At 41.9% G+C, this 14,650-nt stretch overlaps 1 protein-coding gene across 5 annotated transcripts in view; it reads left to right on the top strand.

Annotated features, from left to right (window-relative positions):
• The window catches only part of exd3 (exonuclease 3'-5' domain containing 3), a 101,889-nt gene that overhangs the window by 59,631 nt on the left and 27,608 nt on the right, over positions 1-14,650 (top strand). For all 5 annotated transcript variants that reach the window (XM_033049002.1, XM_033049004.1, XM_033049005.1 and 2 more), the window contains 2 exons: positions 1,168-1,221; positions 1,694-1,825. In XM_033049002.1, the coding sequence (XP_032904893.1) occupies positions 1,168-1,221; positions 1,694-1,825 (186 nt within the window). The remainder of the gene's footprint in view (positions 1-1,167; positions 1,222-1,693; positions 1,826-14,650) is intronic.

Raw genomic sequence — 14,650 nt, forward strand, 5'->3', positions numbered from 1 at the left:
TAAGAGAAAATAGGAGATGGAGTGAGCATATGGTAGAGGATGGGGAGAACCTATTGGTGAGGGGATTTGTTGTGAGAAGCAATAAGCATTCAAGTATACAACCTACAGTGGGGGTGGGGGCGAGGAAGAAAGAAGAATTTGGTAGACTAGATGGAGAGGAGTGGATGCATAACATAGAAACATACATGTTGGACACAGGTGTTTACGTAGGAACTGCAGATACTGGAAAATCGAAGGTAGACAAAAATGCTGGAGAAACTCAGCGGGTGAGGCAGCATCTATGTTGAAACGTTGCCTATTTCCTTCGCTCCATAGATGCTGCCTCACCCGCTGAGTTTCTCCAGCATTTTTGTCTACGTTGCACACAGGGCCCATGTTTACTTTCATTCACTTCTGATATCAGCTTAAAGGAGTTAATACCTGCTTATAATCCAATCAACAGACTTTGTGTGGTAGTAGCATAACATGAATTGTGAGTGGGTTTAGGTTTATCAATGTCACATGTACCGAGGTACAGTGAAAAGTTTTGTTTTGCATGCTATCCAAACAGATCGAATGCAATCAGTTCAAACTCAAGTACAATCAGTTCAAACTCAAGTACAATCAGTTCAAACTCAAGTACAATAGATCGAACAACGGGGAAGATAAAGAGTGCAGAATCTAGTTCTCAAGCTTCTGTACTTTCCGTTGGAGGGGAGCAGGAAGAAGAAGGAATGACCAGGGTTGGACAAGTCTTTGATTATGTTGGCTGCTTTTCCGAGGCAGTGCGAGGTGTAGATGGAGTCAGTGGTGGTGGGAGGTCTGATCTGTGTGGTGGACTGGGCTACATCCACAACTCTCTACAATTTCTTGCAATCTTGGGCAGAGCTATTCCCAAACCAAGCTGTGTTGCAATTCGACAGTATGCTTTCCATGATGCATCTGTAGAAGTTTGGAAGAGTCAGTGGAGACGTGCAGAATTTCCTCTGGAGTCTCCTCAGGAATTCGGGGCGGTGGTGTGCCTCCTTGGCTGTCGCATCAACGTGGACTTGTTGTGACGATAAGCAAACTGCAGTGGATCAAAACTGACTGGGAGGCTGGAGTTAATGTGTTGAAACAAGATATTGTTTCATTGCAATAGATATCCTGCCATATTCTGAAATACTAATGACCGATTCTTTATTTTAGATTGCCCGTGAAGAAGACCGAGTTATACTGACCTGTGGTTTACCCTTCCAGACGGTGAGTAGATGTTCTATCACCTTGCTACAGTCTCCGGGTGTTGTGAGGTCTGTGTATTGTGCTCAGAGTTCTTCATGTCATCAGCAGGTAACATATCCATTCAGAGTGCTAACGTTAATTCAGGTGGGTGAGGGAAGGGGAATATCTACTGAGATTAGGATGGGATTTTGTTCTCCAACATTAAGTCAGGTCTTTCCCAAGGGATAAATACAGAGCAATATTTGCGAGGAGCTGAACTGGCAAATAGTGAGGCTTGGCTCTCTGTCAGTTATGTTCATGAGTTCACATTTCTATTGTCTGCACATGTTCGTGAAGAACTTTGAATGGGCGTGATTCTTTCCTCAAACCTAGCGAGGAAACTTGACAACATCGTGATGGAGAGACTTGTCAAGAGTCCATAAGAAAGATGTGAGGTGATGGCACTGCAGCTTCCTTGGGCAGGAATGACTATTATCACTCTCTTTCTCTTCAGCTGCGTTCCCAGGTGCAGGAAGGCCGATGCCTCTCTGTGAATTGCTCAGATAAAGCCAAGAATCAGGCCATTCATGTGTTGAAACACTTCAATGTGCAAGTCACTCCAAGAGACATCTTCAGCCGTTGCCAGGTAGGAGAGAGCATCCTGGATGAAATCTGGGGGTTGGTCCCGTGATGGACTTGAATGTTTCTGTGAGTGCACACTCTTCCCATGGTTCTTTCTTAACTAAAATACCCCTGACTGCTCGTAAATTTGAACAAAGCCTGCATGGGTTAGGAATAAGGCAGAGATCTTCTGCATTGCATTAATTATGTAGTAGCAGGGACTTGTTTAATATTGGACAACAAGGAGATCTCAAGATTACCTGTGGATCTGGTGGTGCTGTTCCGTTGGACATTACCTCAAAAAAGTCACATGTGTTTATCTGTCATATGCACTAGAGCTGGTACAATGAAATTCTTACTTGCTGTAAGTTACAGGTATATTAAATGTAACCACATAACAAAAAAATATAGGTATAAATGATTAGTTATTCTAGGTAAACCAGACCCTGATCGTGCAGGCCAAAGTACATGGTGCAACCACAGTGCAATATCCATAGTTGTGTTCAGGCTCCCGTATCTACTTCTTGATGGTAGCAACGAGATGAGAGCATGGCCAGGATGGCGTGGGTCTCTGATGCTCTCCTGATTGGGATGGGGGCAGACTATCTTCAAGGAGAGATGAGTCTATCCAAACAGTGATTGACAATTTTCAGTTGTTTTTTTTCAATATTGGAGTGGGATCTTACTGTAGAAAGCCGTAGCAATGGGTAATGAAGGTTGTATTGGTTAGCTGAGTTAGACTGGCACAAATTTCACCCCCTCTCTTCCCTGTACCCCACGTGAGTGCATTCCTATTTCTCCCACTATTGTGCTCCTTTTCCTTCCTCCATACCCTTCCATTTATGTACCTTCCTCTAGTTTTATATTTCACTCCTCTCCTAATCCTTTTTTATCTCCTATGTTTTATCTCTCATATCTTTGTCCACCCATTGCCAATCATAACACCTCTCACCTATATCCACCTATCACTTGCCAGACTTTGTCCTGCCCCTACCTCTTTGCCTACTTTCTCCCCCCCACTACAATCAGTCTGAAGAAAAATCTCCTCAAAATATCGCCTATCCATGTCCTCCAGAGATGCTGCCAGACCTGCTGAGTTACTCCAGCATTTTGAGTATTTGGACAAATGTCTTCTTGATTGGAATGTGTGCCAACATGATGCATGTTCTACCATTTAACATAAGGGGAGAATATGATAGCCACTTAACCTGGTAATGGATTAGCCTTCCAGCATTTAATGATCCTTAGATTGACCAAATGAATTTTGTCATGTCTGGTATAGACATAAAGAAGTCCTGCACATGATATGGGGATTTTCCAGTGTATTATCAGCTGCTGTATCTATTCCTGCATGTATTCCCACGACTTTAAATAGTTACAGCTGCATGGATCACAATTGCTTACTGTAGGTTAAGCTGCAGGTAATGAAACAGAATCCTGATTAATGCTGGTGTCAGCAGAGTGCAGACTGCTTATTATAGCTTCATACTAGAATTATACTCTTATGGCAGAGAGGAAAAAAGAGGTTTAACAGAAGTGTTAAAAATTATGAATGGTTTTAGATGGTATAACGAAGGAGAATTTGTCTCCCATAGCAGAAGTGTTTGATAAGTCCTTATATTAAATGGTGGAACATGCAACATGTTGGCACATATTCCAACTGCTTTAATTGACAATAGAACCAAAAGTTAGAGGAGATTTTTGTTTTCACACTGAATGCATACGGTGGGGATTACATTGCTTGACAGGAACATAGATGAAAGTAAAGATTCCGGTTTTGATGTGATCTAGTGATTGATAATGTTGGTAATGATCTTATAACTCCACACATTCACACATTGAGGGGGGTGGGGGGGTGGAATCTGTATTATCCCGGTTAAGTCAGGAGTGAACTGGATACAGAAAGAAGCAAATTCTTGGATAAACTCTTGCTGAATATTGAAGTCATAGAGCACGGAGCAAATGAGCAAAATCTTTCATTATATTGTTATTTTTAACTTGTGCAACGTTCAAAAGTTCAGTTTGATGTTCCTTGGAAATACAAGTAGAAAGCAAATGTTTGGACGTTATTGTCACAGAGATGGAATCCAATTAGCGATAACGGAGAATGCTAGATAACAGTGTCTGTGGGAGTCTTGTAGTGGCGAACTCAAAGCAATGGTTATCTGATAACGCGACAAAGCAGAGCTCCACACTTTGGCTGCACCCCATCTAGTCTCATCATGGTCGTTTCCACAAGAGCCCAAGCACCACGGCGTAGTTCCCACAGTTCTTCAAGTTTCCTGCCAAGAATTCAGTGTCTTAAGAAAGTCACTGGTGCATGAAGGTCACTAAGTGTGAAAATATCAGGCTGAGGCGATTTCTTTAAGGAACTCTGATGTCATACTGCGAGGGCTTGGATGGAGATGCGCCAATGTGCCAGATTGTGTATGATGTGTGGATACAGGGTCAGGGGCCATGATTGTATCTCTGTTAAGCATTTCAGTTGGTTGTTAGAAGCGTTTCTTTATATCTTCCCTCTGCCCATGATCTTCCTCTAGTAGAATTCCTTCTGGGAAGCACAACCTTTCCTAAATGCCAGGAAGTTTATACAATTTTCTGAGTGACCTGCTGACCAGCCTAAGCATAGAGACAAAGGGGCAGTGTTTGATTACAACATAGATATCAGTGGAATCAGGGCAGAGTTGGCAGGAGCAATGTAAAAGATCAGAGAATGTTACCCTGAGGGTTAAGCCATAATCAGCAGCATTCATGTCTTCCATGATCTTTTATCCTTACTCAAGATTCAATTTGCTCAAATTAAGCCTTGCCCTGAACACTTCCCAGAACCTCGGGACAACAGTGTGCATTGGTTAGGATAGGCTTATTTCATAGGCAAGCAGGGCAGAGAAGGCATTTATTTAAACTTTTTCTTTATGGAAGTGATTAGTTTAAACTCAGATTGCTGTATCGAACTTTATTCTCTGGCATGATCTATGACCGTGGTCTTTTCCTCGTTCTCAAGGTAATGATTATTTGAACCATAAATAACCTCCCTTGAGATATGGGGAACTTCATTTGAGTCTGGTAATCCAGCTCTTAATATATTTAGAGTGTGTATATATTTATATAATGGTATATGGACACACTGATCTGTTTTGTAGTAAATGCCTACTATGTTCTGTGTGCTGAAGCAAGAATTTCATTGTCCAATCAGGGACACATGACAATAAACTGACTTGAACTTGAACTTGAATATAACTTGTTGGAGAAAGATACTAACAAATAGAATCAAACAAAAACTAGAGCAACAAAAATCTTGTATTTACAGTAATTGCAAATTCTGGGATAGGGTCAGAACTATGGCGATTGTCTCTACAGTTGACGTGGAAAATGCTGGAAGCACTCAATGGGTCAGGCAGCATCTGTGGAAAATGAAATAAAAGTTAATGTATCAGGTCCGACAAAGGATCCCCAACTTGAAACATCAGCTTTGTTTCTCTTTCCACAGATGCTGCCTGACCCACAGACTGTTTCCAGTGTTCTCTGTTTTTATTTTAGGTTTCCAGTAGCTGCAGTTTTGGGTTTTTTTATTTTCAATTGTGTAGCAGTCTCTGCTCATAGTTAGAACTGGCACCTACAACAGAGTGTTGACAGTCCTTTGCAGTTCCATGACATTTTACCAGAACATGGTAACCACAAGAAACAAGCCCATCATCACAACACCACTGACTCATTCTATGAAATTCCCTGGTTTCTAAGCCTCATAATAACCTTCTCCTCACACCACATCCTCTTCACTTCAGTCTTGCCCTAATTTCTTTCATCACTTTCCCCTCACTCCTTTAACCTCTCTCCCCTTAACCCCTCATCCAGCCCACGATGGTAATAACAAACTATTACTTCACACTGTGTGGAAGGTTAATCCGAACTGGGACTGCAAAGTTAGCCATACTATTTTTAATTTTGAAGGTAAATGAACGTGGCAAACTATCCCCTCAGTGAATATGTAGCAAATGTGCAGCATTTCATTAAAATCATTTGTTCAGATTTCCTTCATCCTGATCGGGGGACAGATCACGGTTTGGTCACGTATCATGTTGAGCGTATCTCAGAAAGTCTTGTCAGTTTCTGTGCTGCCGTCTCAGCATTACTACCCACAATACAATCAACACAATCCATCTCAACATTTTAGTCAGCAGTTTTGCTAACACAATCCATCTCACCACTACTGCCCGCAGCCCTGTTAACACAACCTATCTCAGCATTACAGCCCGCAACTCTGTGAACACAATTTCTCAGTATTACAGACCACAGCTTCATCTACGCAACAGTCGTCTTTCTCAGTCCACTGCATGCTTAACAATCAATTCTGCAGGTTCATTTTATTCCTCTAGAAAGTCACAGTCCATATACAAGTTTTGCACATCCACATGCTGTCTGTCGCTCAGGATCTGAACCACTCTAATTCATGCTTTCAGCACGGCACTTGGGATTATAGAGTCATACAGCGTGGAAACAGATACTTTAGCTCAACTCGTCAATCCCCATTTTTTTCAATTTTTGGTCCATATCCCTCCAAACCTTTCATATCCATGGACCTGCCCAAATTTCTTTTAAATCTCATTATCGTACCTGGGTCATTTCTCTGGTAGCTCAATCCATTTGCCCACCACCGCCCGTGAAAATGGTGCCTCTCTGGTTCCTATTAAATCTTTCCTCTCACCGTAAGCATATGCCTTTAGTTCTTGATTCCCTCATCCTGGCAAAAAGATTTGGTGAATTCACCCTATCTATTCCCCTCATGATTTTATACACCTCTATAAGATCATCCTTCAGCCTCCTGCATTATAAGGAATTAAGAACTAGTTTGCTCAAACTCTCCCTATAGCTTAGGCCCTCAAGTTCTGGCTACATCCTATAAATCCTCTTTAGACCCTTTCCAGATTGATGGCATCTCTCCTATAGCTGGATGACCAAAAGCAAACACAATATTCTTCACCAACGTCTTGTACAAGCGTAACATAATGGCCCAACTTCTTTGTACTTAATTCCTTGAATGACTTGATAGCCAGAGTGCCAAAAGCCTCTTCACTACCCTCCCATTCCGACAGCACTTCAACTCCACCTCCCATTCCGACAGCACTTCAACTCCCCCTCCCATTCCGAACGTCTACTTCACTACCCTCACTATCTGCTATGCCACTTTCAGGGAATGATGTACTTGACACAGGTTAGTCTCAGAGTTGAGGCTGAAGGAAAGTGTTTGGTAGCTGGAAAGACCAGTCTCCAAACTGCATTCCGTAGTAGACACCATAGATAGTGAATGCCAGAAGGTTGAGACCACGAGTGTCTAGCTATTGTTTCTTTTAGATCTGTGTCATGACATTTTTCTGTCTCCAAGCCAGAACAGTTGTGCTCTCTCACTAGTCATGCCAGAGAGGATGTCTTGGGCTAATATCTTCCAGTTCATGATTCCTATCACCCTTCTTAATGTTTGTTTAGAGCATGTCCTTAAAGTTCCTCGTCTGGCTTCTCTGCAGCTCTGACTTTGGCAATTGTTTGGGTGGGCGTGCATATGGCATGCGTACATAGTTTCCTGTGTATCACAGCTGACGGTGTCTGGTAGGAACAGACCATTGGCTTTTATCCACTTAAATTCAGGATTTGGATAATCCTGTTAACTCCTATCATGTTAGATTATCCAGTTAATTCTTCTAGTTATTTCTTCTCTTAGTTACTTCTTCTGAACAAGGAATCTCTTTCAGTTAACTCTTTCACTTCACAATCTGCTTTCTTTTTGCTCAGAACTAGACCAATTCTCCCAGGAACTCTTTCAACGGAGGTCTTTTGGCACTCTGGCTTTTAACCCTTAGTTGTATTTGAACACGCCTCCCAAGAAATTCAGCTTGAGAATTAGACTGTTAAACTGTTAAGTCTTTAGGCCTGTGATTCAGCCTATCCTAACATTGACAATATTGACTCAAGACATACTGTTTGATTAACTCTTTCACCTTGTACATCAAATTCTTCAGTTCAGGGCTTGAGCTATCCATCCATCAGCTCCTTCTCAGATTCCTCCCATTAATTATTTCAGCTGTGGAGCCCAACAAAGCATCCTTTAATTTATTCCGTTCTCACCTCCATTTATTCACCCTTTCACACATTTACTTAGGGCCTGCGACTCACTCCCTATTATAATCTTTTATCTGATGTGTCAGTCTGTCCTTCAGTTAAAACAAAATGCATCCACTCAGCTCTGTGATTGCCCTCTACTGACTGTCACAGTTGTCAGACCATCCTGCTTTTAGCACTGAACCCCGAGGAACCTTGAGAGTTACAGGTACATGAATAGGAAAGGTTTAGAGGAATAAATGAGCCAAATGGGACCAGCTCAGGTAGACACCTTGCCTGCATGGACGTATTGGACCAGAGGGATTTATAGGTGACATTTTGGGTCCGGACCCTTCTTTCGACTGGGTCCTGACCTGAAACATCACCAATCCATGTTCTTTAGAGATGCTGCCTGACCGGCTGAATTATTCCAACATGTTGTGTCTTTTTTTGTAAAACAACATCTGCAGTTCCTTGTTTCCACATCACCATCCATATATTTAAGAAGGAACTGCAGATGCTGGAAAATCGAAGGTACACAAAAAAGCTGGAGAAACTCAGCGGGTGCAGCAGCATCTATGGAGCGAAGGAAGAAGGGTTTCGGCCCGAAACGTTGCCTATTTCCTTCCCTCCATAGGTGCTGCTGCACCCGCTGAGTTTCTCCAGCTTTTTTGTGTACCTTCACCATCCATATAAATACCTTGAATTGGGCAGAATTTGGTCATTTTGCAGCAGATGACATGCCTTCTGTCACCAAAGTGTCTATTATTTAAAAAGCAAAAAGAACAAAAGGACAGTGTTGGAATACACTCATCTTGCCTCGGCGATTGCAACTCCAGTTAAAAACTCTCAGGAGTCTCCGTACCATCCGGGACAACGCAGTCCGCTTGACTGGCACCCTGTTGACTATCCTAAACATCTGTAACGTCTGCCACTGGCATGCGCTGGCCACGGCATACACTATCTACAAATGTTACTCACCCTAGGTTACTCTGACAGTGCCACCCAAATCTGCAATCTCTGCATGAAGAAGGACAGAGGCAGCCAGCGCGTGTGAACGCCACGACCTGCAGCTGTCCCTCCAACTCATGGACATCCCGAGTTGGAAATATATCACCAGTCTTCACTGTTGCTGGGTTTATATTCTGCAACTCTGCCCACTGTGAGAGTATCTGCAGTGGTTCAAAAAGGAGGCACAATAAATCTTTTTATTTAGGGATGAGCAATAAATGTGCGGAGACCAAGATTGTTCAGTGTTCCACATGCTGCCGGAGCAATGCCCTGTAAAGTTGCACCAACACCTTTCTACTTTTTCAGTCATGTAAGAATCCCATCAATCTTCCTAATTACACCCTTTACCTGCATTGCAACCCTTTGGTTTCTCGTGCACTAGAATTTCTGATCCTTTTGTACCACAGCATTGTATAACCTTGTTCTATTTAAATATGAATATGTTTTTTCATTATTCATTTCACAAAAACCTCATTTTTTCCCCATTGACCTCCTTGCTAAACCTGATCAGCAAAGGGATGAAAGGTTCATGTATATAGATGGAATTGCAGAGTTGATGGTCCAGTGATCATCTTAAATGCTGGACCAGGCTTGGTAGCCTTACGTTGTTCATGATTCATATCTTCATATGAAGAAGATGCTGGTTCAATTAAAGATCAGTTAAAGATTTTGCTGAAATATCATGCTTCAATTTGCAGTGGGTGTTAGACAGCCAAAAATCTGGGCAAAATCACTCTGCTTCACTGTAGTTTGGGACATTTTCAACTCTGCAATGACATACAACAAAGAGCAAGACAAGGGTTGATTAGGGAATAGCCTGCATGGTATTGTGCATGGGAGATTGTGTCTTACAAATTTGATTCATTTTTTTAAAGAAGTAACCAAGATGATTGTTGAGGGCAGGGCCATATAAGTTGTCTATGTGGACTTCCGCAAGGTCTTTGATAAGTTCCGAAGAAGGGTTTTGGCCCGAAACTTTGCCTATTTCCTTCGCTCCAGAGATGCTGCCTCACCCACTGAGTTTCTCCAGCACTTTTGTCTACCTTCGATTTTCCAGCATCTGCAGATCCTTCTTGAACATTCTTTGATAAGTTCGCTTTTGAAGGATAGATTGCGTAGGATCCAGGGAAAGTTAGATTAACTGAATACAGAATCGGCTATGTGGTAGGAAGCAAAGGGTGGTGGTGGTGGTGGTTATTTTCAGTGTGGGAACTCTCTGAAATCTATTTCCAACTAAATATATTTAGCTAGAGAAACAGCAAGAAATTCCTACCTGGCATCACAAGCTAACTGGCCAACCTTGCAACTTAAAGCAGGGTAGGAAAGTTTAAATAGGCAAGTGGGCTGCGGTCCCACAGGGCAGGCTGGACATGGATGCCAGTCGTCTCCATCTACAGGGCACATTCCAGCCCGCGGGAGATGTTCATCTAGACTCAACACTCAGCAATTTGGCCTCACTCTGATATTTCTCAAAGTGCTGCAATAGGCAGCCTATGTATTGCTAAAGAGAAACATTGGTTGGTTAAGCGTGAGAGTGCTCCAGTGCATTGTTAGTCACTGCAGAGAGAAGGCAGCTGAGACTTTTTAACCTGATAATAAGGGAGCATGTTGATCAACAGTTCTATTAAGGGCTTTTATCGTTTAAGTGTCAGATGCTCCATGCAGAGTTTATTTTGGTATCATAACTTCTAGACAAATGGTAGCACACATCCATTGCTCAACTCGGTGTCAAGCAGATCTTCCTGTCATGTGCACAGCAATATAACAGTAATGCTCAGTTGTACAAGTTGGTGTGTCCTATAATAGAGTTCTAGATCTTATGCAATGGTGCAGTATCGTATTGAATATAGTACCTGTAATGTTTTGGGCTATGGATCATTTATAATGCATGTGTATAACATGGTTGTACATGTGCAAGAAAGAAATGCAGATGCTGGTTTAAATCGAAGGTAGACACAAAAAGCTGGAGTACCTCAGCAGCATCTCTGGAGAGAAGGAATGGGTGACATTTCGGGTCGAGACCCTTCTTCAGACTAATCTGAAGATGGGTCTCGACTCGAAATGTCACCCATTCCTTCTCTCTAGAGATGCTGCTTTACCCGCTGAGGTACTCCAGCTTTTATGTCTACCACCATGAACTACATTCTATGGTGTTTAGATTACATGTATCTGTGTTGCGTATATTCTGCATTGTAAAGGATGTTATAACAGTATATTCTATAGAAAAACGTACTGATATACAGGAATTATATTCTGTAGTTTAAAGTGTTGCATATTCTGATGTTTACCGGTGCAAAAGATAATGAATGTATGTTTAGGATTGTGTATCCTATAATGCGCATATGTCAATAGCAGGCTACCTTGTTATAATCAAATTTTACAGAACAATATTTACTGTATTCATTTGAAAGCCAGTGTGCAAATTTGCAGTAACAACACCCTCTGAGGCACTGGGTTACACCGGCCATGTCTTAATCTCAGTTCCGGATCCCAAGCCAAATGCAAGTTGGGTCTCTTACACAGGGAACAATATCAGTGTTAGAGAGGATGAGACAAACTCACTAAATATCTCTGCTCAGCTTCCCAAAGAAAACAATTCAATCCGATCAAATTGTCACCTGGCAAAGGTGATTGATATAAATAATAGTGAGTACCTTTTAAAACTCTTGGACCACATTTTGCTTGGCACTATCTGGAAATGGGAAGTGGACAGTAACGGGAAAGTACGGATGTTGTTAATTTACAGAATGCAGGAGTTAATTTACTGATTACCATGAAGTTTGTCCAACCCTGGGAAATAACCAAGCTCTGACTGATGGATGCAGTCTGATGTGTTGCTGGAAAGCCACGGGATAGGGGCTGCTGTATCAGGGAGATAGATCAATGCCATTTGGAGCACAGCCATAATTGCTCAAACTGTCCAGCTTTCCTCTTGAGTTTTATAAAACAATGTCCAAATTCTGATAAGCACATTGGAACCAGATGTTACTGCTACTTAAACATATGCTGCAGTCCCCCATTCAGTTATTTAATCATCCGTGTTCGATTGTGCTCTGGAACCAGCCTTTGTTTGACATGCCCTGTCATTCAGTTATACACTTGTAAACAGAGAGAGGTGGGCTCAGCCTGGTAATGGCTTATTTCACCTGTTACCCTGTCACCATCTTATGTTGCGGCTGTATTTTTCAGTCATTGATATGTTTGTATGATCTGTGAGGTTTGTTCTGGTCATTAATGAGTTATTTCCTGCAGTGAAATACACTACAGTCAATTCTTCTTTCGTGTCCATCATCTATGTTTCAAATGTTCAGCCAGGCTCTTGCACAGTGGACAGCCTTTTCATTTGCCACCGCTAGATCTTCCAGGCAGCATTGTTCACCAAGAAGTGGGTATCTTAGTAGGTAGCATGGATTGTACAGATGTTCCACATTCACATTCTGTGTTTGCCACATCTGCATAGCCCCATTTGTTCATATTGGTCTTGCATCAGCCCATCCCGGTGCGAAGCCTATTGAGGGACTTCCAGGTCTTCCAGTCACACCTGTGACCAGGTGGTAGCTGTTCCTTGGTTGGGATAGGCATCTTTACGTGGTGGTGGTTTTCATTGCGTTTCTTCCCCCCCCCCCCCCCCCCCCCCCCCATCAATGATAAGTGGTTACATTCATTTCATCATTGAAAAGTTATTATTGTTGGAATATGAAACTTTGGCCAATGACAAATACCTATTCACACGGCCATAAAATGCACTTGAAAGAAATGTCAATGCACCCTCTGTGAAGGAAAATAAGTAATTCCAATTTACTCTATCCAGGCCATAATTTTATACATCTCAGTGCATAAAATAATACATCAGGCAATGTGGGCAGAGCTCAAAAATAAGAAACGTGCAATCAATTTCATAGAATTATGTTATAGCCATCTTATCCTAATAGCCACCGTCAGATAGAGGAACAGATATGTAGATAGATTATGGAAAGATGTAAAGGCGACTGGATTGTTCTGATGGATGTATGACTTTAGCTTCCACAATCTTGATTGGGACTTTCTAAGTGCAAAACTTATATGGACAAAATGTGTTGGGTGTAACCATGGGGGTTCTTGAAACATTATGTGGATAGTCCAACTTGAGGAGAGACTTTACAGGATCTTTTTTAACAACTTTATTAGGCTGGAGCTTGGGAGAGTAAATTGGGATCAGCTGTTAATGGGTAAGTTCACATCAGAAATTGGAGTTTTATAAAGGCTAGCTAATCAGACCTCAGAACCGGCATGTTCCAGTGAGGAAGAGATATAAAGGTGGCAAGGTAAGGAAACCTTAGATGCGCAGAAAGGTTGTAAATATGGTTAAAACGTAAAAGGAAGCATATGTAAGGTTTAGGAAGATTAAATCAGACCAGGCCTTAGAGGAATATATAGCAAACAGAAAAGAACTCAAGCAGGGATTTGGAAGGGCCAAAGATTGAGATGCAGGGGATCCACAGTGACTTGATAGTTTGGATTCAGCACTGGCCTGCCTATAGAAGACAGAGGTTAGCAGTGGAGGGGTGTTATTGTGGCTCAAGGTCTGTGACCAGTGGTGTTTCACAGGTATATGTGGTAGGACCTCTGTGGTTTGTGATATGTATAAACAACTTGCACCTAAATTCAGATGGGTTGGTTCATAAGTTATTAGTTAACACCAAAATTTGCAGGCAGTGAGGAAGGCTGTTAAAAGATACAACGGGATATAGATCAGTTACAGATATGGGTGGAGAAATGGCAGATGGAGTTTAATCTAAGAAATTGGGAGGTAGAATGTAAGGGGGAAGTATACCAGTTAATGGCAAGACACATAACATAATTTATGTACAGAGGGATCTTGGGATCCAAGTCCATAGCTCTCTGAAAGTCATAACAGAAGTAGAAAGAGTGTAAAGAAGGTTTATGACATGCTATTGGTCGAGTTAGGATGTCGTGTTTCAACTTTATACAACTTTATTTAGGCCGCATTTGGAGTAATGTGGGCAGTTCTGATCCCCCTTTTACAGGAAGGACATGGAGGAGGCTTACTACAATGCTGTATAGATTAGCGGGTAAACGCTGTATGTAGATGTTGGACAAACTTGGATTGTTTTCTTTGGAGTTTTGGAGGCTGTGAGGAGACCTGATATAAGTGTATAAAATTATTAGAGGCATTGATGGGGCAGATAGTTGGAACCTTTATCCCTGGGTAGAAATACCAAAGTGGGCATAGTTTTAATATTCGAGGGGAAATGTTTAAAGGAAATGTGCAGGGCGAGTTTTTTACACGGAGGATGGTGTGTGCCGAGAACGCGTTGCTGATGATGGTTGGAAGCAGATTCGATAGCGCGTTTAAGAGGCCTTTAGATAGATACATGGATTTGCGGGGAAATTAGAGATATGGATCGCACATAGGCAGGGAGATTAGTTTAGCTTGGCATCATGTTTGTTACAAACATTGTTGGCGGAAGGGCATGTTCTTAAGCTGCATTGTTCTATGTCCAATGTCTTCTCTCAGTTTCCTCTGTTCCAAGGAAAATAACTCCAGCCTCAGTAGATGATTGTTTTCCAATGTGGCAACATCTTCATAATCCTCCTCTGCACCCGTGCCAGTGTAACCACATTTTGCCTGTAATTTGGTGACCGGAAATAGCCACAATAGTAGTCAGGTTGAGATGCAACGAGTGTTGCATATATAATGTTCAAACTATAATGTTCTGTTTTAACAAAGCAAGGAAAGCAGTAT

This window comes from Amblyraja radiata, chromosome 32 (genome assembly GCF_010909765.2).
Source record: "Amblyraja radiata isolate CabotCenter1 chromosome 32, sAmbRad1.1.pri, whole genome shotgun sequence".
In the NCBI taxonomy this organism is placed as follows: domain Eukaryota; kingdom Metazoa; phylum Chordata; class Chondrichthyes; order Rajiformes; family Rajidae; genus Amblyraja; species Amblyraja radiata.